Source organism: Anarrhichthys ocellatus, unplaced genomic scaffold (assembly GCF_004355925.1).
Source record: "Anarrhichthys ocellatus isolate YVR2014 unplaced genomic scaffold, GSC_Weel_1.0 scaffold3860, whole genome shotgun sequence".
In the NCBI taxonomy this organism is placed as follows: domain Eukaryota; kingdom Metazoa; phylum Chordata; class Actinopteri; order Perciformes; family Anarhichadidae; genus Anarrhichthys; species Anarrhichthys ocellatus.
In genome coordinates, this window is record NW_022283834.1 from 1 (window position 1) to 3,391 (window position 3,391).

The 3,391-nt window shown below is 37.6% G+C and overlaps 1 protein-coding gene across 1 annotated transcript; it reads right to left on the reverse strand.

Annotated features, from left to right (window-relative positions):
- Positions 1–1,586: 1,586 nt before the first annotated feature.
- LOC116379192 (H/ACA ribonucleoprotein complex subunit 3-like) lies at positions 1,587–3,170 on the reverse strand. The gene is made up of 2 exons (XM_031841132.1): positions 2,987–3,170; positions 1,587–2,002 (listed from the first exon to the last, which is right to left on the reverse strand). Exons 1-2 carry the CDS (start codon positions 3,038–3,040, stop codon positions 1,865–1,867), a joined length of 192 nt encoding a protein of 63 aa, XP_031696992.1. The 5' UTR covers positions 3,041–3,170; the 3' UTR covers positions 1,587–1,864.
- Positions 3,171–3,391: the final 221 nt, after the last annotated feature.

Consider the following 3,391-nt stretch of genomic DNA (forward strand, 5'->3'; position numbering starts at 1 on the left):
CTGGAATTCCGCTGGAGAGCATCCAGGCCCGAGAGAAGGACCTCTTCACAGACCGCAGGGGCTTCGTGTAACACCGCACAGCTGTCCGTTTTCACGACACAGTCCACGTCGACGACGCTCTGAAACAAGGTGAGTCCACTCTGAATTTAGCCACAAACACGCCTTTATTAATGAGGATAAACATCCTCTAATTAGTCAACTTAAAGAATGCCCGGTTGATGGTGATCCTCACGTGCCACTGTAAGCCAATTAAGCGTGCTATAATAATTCTGGCTTGAACCAGTTCAGTGAACACTTCCCGATATTATTAATACATAGAGAACTAGGCGTTTATAATCATTTATAAAAGGAGAAATCATGCAGATGTGTTGGCTCGAGCTCGGAATGCGGCATCCGACTAGAAAGCTGCGGTTCAATCAACAAAAAAGGAAATCGAAACCGGCTAAATTCAGAAAGGCGCGCAGTTGAATTAGCCTGGTGCTGACAAAGTTGTGTTTTTTTTGTTTAAATTACCAGTCATGCAATGGAGAGTGTCAGGCACCGGGCCATCACTTGAGGAGGCGATACCCGGGGCTTGTGTCGCGTGAGCTGGCCGCTTCGCTTCAGTCCGTCCAGCTAGCCGAAGCTAACGTTAGCTAGATGCTAGCCATGCCGCTGATAAAACTCCGCGATCCATCAAGCTATTTTTCACTGACCGACAAAAACGCTCACTGAAAATCTCGACACGTTAGTCACGTAAAATTGCCATAAATGTAGTAGTGTAGTCCATAAATGACAAATAAATGACTCAGTAGAGCCGTTTAAAACACTTTTCAATGGTAAATGCTGTAAATGTATCACTTAAATCTTTAAATACATACATCATTATTATAGTTTTAACAGAAATACCAATATGTATATACATATGAAGTTAAAGTAGATTCATAATATAAAATAGGGAGTGTCACAACTGGTAACCATTATTTAGTGTACTTGAATACAATTTTGAGGTACTTTAGTATTTCCATGTTATGCTACATAATACTTCTACTCCACTACATTTCAGAGGAAAGTATTACACTAGACAGCAATGTTTGTTTTCTTTACTAATACTCCTGTAGTTTTATTTGTTTTTTACATAGTTGTATTGAGATTTATCCACCACTGAGTGTCTCATCAACCAAGCCAAGTAAATGTGTACATGTACTGTTGAATATGTATTGTGTAAGTGTGCCTTTCAGTTGCAGGCTTTTAACCAACACTGGTTTATAAGATTAATAATGTATTCATTGTTTTAAAGCTCTGGCTGCAGATTACCTCTCAGATGTGAGGTGCATTAGTAGTTTAATTCAGAAAGAAGCAAGTCTACTTTATGGGTTATGTGTTTTGTAGTAACAGATGTTTAACCTTCACATTTTGGAATTTATAAGTGCTATAAGGAGACTAAAACATACAAATAACACCATTCTCCTAAAAGAAATCCCATTAATTGAGCCCTCATGCTTTGTATTGAAGCATCTGCATTCGTAATGTTTCTCCACGAATCTATTCAGGTTTCATTCTTTAAATGATCACGTCTGGACTTTAAACACACAGAGACGACCGACTGCAAACCATCAACCAAACATTTATTCCATATGAAAACAAAATTATGACATCATCCTTAAATGAATGTCAACAAAGTACGGTACATAAAAAGAAGATCCTTGACATCACTGACTGATATCCAACACAAGTACAGCCCGCTAAATTTGGATGAAACGGAGGAAAAATCCCAGCTGCACATTCATAAATTGTGTTTTTTGTTGTTGTTTTGTTTTGCTTTACAGTCCCATCTTCGCCTGCAGTGCTCCACCTCTCGGTCTGACCCCCGTCCTTCCACCTCTCACAGAATCGGTCTGGGCTGCTGGGTGAGCAGAAGGCCGAAGCGTTTCTTCACCGTCACGCGGTTTCGGGAGAACTTGTCGTCCGGGGAGAAGCGAGCCGGGTGGGCCGAGCTGGTGGGCTGCCCAGCGGGACAAATCTGTTGGGGACCAAGACGGGAGAGAGAATCAAATAAACACAACAATAGAGCAACACATCTGACTGAATCAACTCTTTGTGGTGTTAAATTAAGAAATAAATTGGTGTTTAACCATTCATCATTTTAAAAATAGCAATGAATGAATGTCCCAGGGCTGCAACTAACTATTACTTTTCATTAGCATTTAATGTATCAATCATTTTCATGATTACCTGATTAATAGTTAAGTCTGTATAATGTATATATAAAGTAACAACATATGCCTGTCACTAATTCACAATTATACCCTTCAAGTTACTTGTTTAGGCCCAAAACCAAAAGATGCTGTTTGTGTTTTTTGCAGATGAATTCAATCGTCATATATCTTATGTAATAACTACAATAAATTAATCTGCATTTCATAAGCACAGCTGTCTATAGCAGAACCACTAGGGAAAATTATATCCAACGTTAAGCTTAAATTTAGAACACAGTTTATATTTATGGTAAAATAAATGTGTGTTTATGAATATTTTCTCTTTATTATTTCCTGTGTGTGGTGTTACACATTGTAACCTTTGTGTTTGATAAAGAAGAAATTAACAGTTTTTGTGAATTTAGCTATGGTGGTCTTTATTTCAGCCTCAAAAAATGAGCAAAAAGTTGAGGATACATTTTAAAAAGCAACAATAAATCACCAGGAAGAGGAAAATGTATTACGTTTTACGGATTGTATGAGTTGCAAGGCAAATGTGGTTTCCGGAAACTTGTGATTAGTAGTTAGATATGCAAACAATTACAGTTTATAAGAATGTATTGATTACATTATTTAGGTAACTTTTAATTGCAGACCATAGCAATCTTTACTTTTTACTAAATATATTAAAAGGAAGGCGCAAGTCACTTGTCACAAACTTTACATTTAAAATAACCTTTTTTACTAAATAAGTAAAATATATTTAAACAGACTACATTTAGATACGAAGGATGTAAACACAACGTTACCTTCAGAGTGCAGACTCTGTCTCCGCCCTCGTTTTCGTAAAACTGCAGGAACATCTCGACGTTAGCGTGTTTTAAAGTTTCAAAATATATCAAAGAAGTTGTATTATATCGAGAAAAAACGTAAAATTTGCAGGTAACACGTTTTTTCTCTTCTGGATACCACTGCGGCGGAGTTTCTCCTCGGATAGCAGGGCGGATATCCGGTTTAGAATTCGGAGCGCTAGGCATCATGGGAAATGGGGTTTCATAATACAGTACGTCATAAAATGCCTTGTAGCGAATCCTATATGTTTATCTTCAAACAAAAGAAAACAAGTCAACCTGAATGAAGTTTATTTTTAAAACACACTGCAGATGCAAACTCATTAATTCGTTAAAGACGAATCATCTCTCACGTGAAAGGTA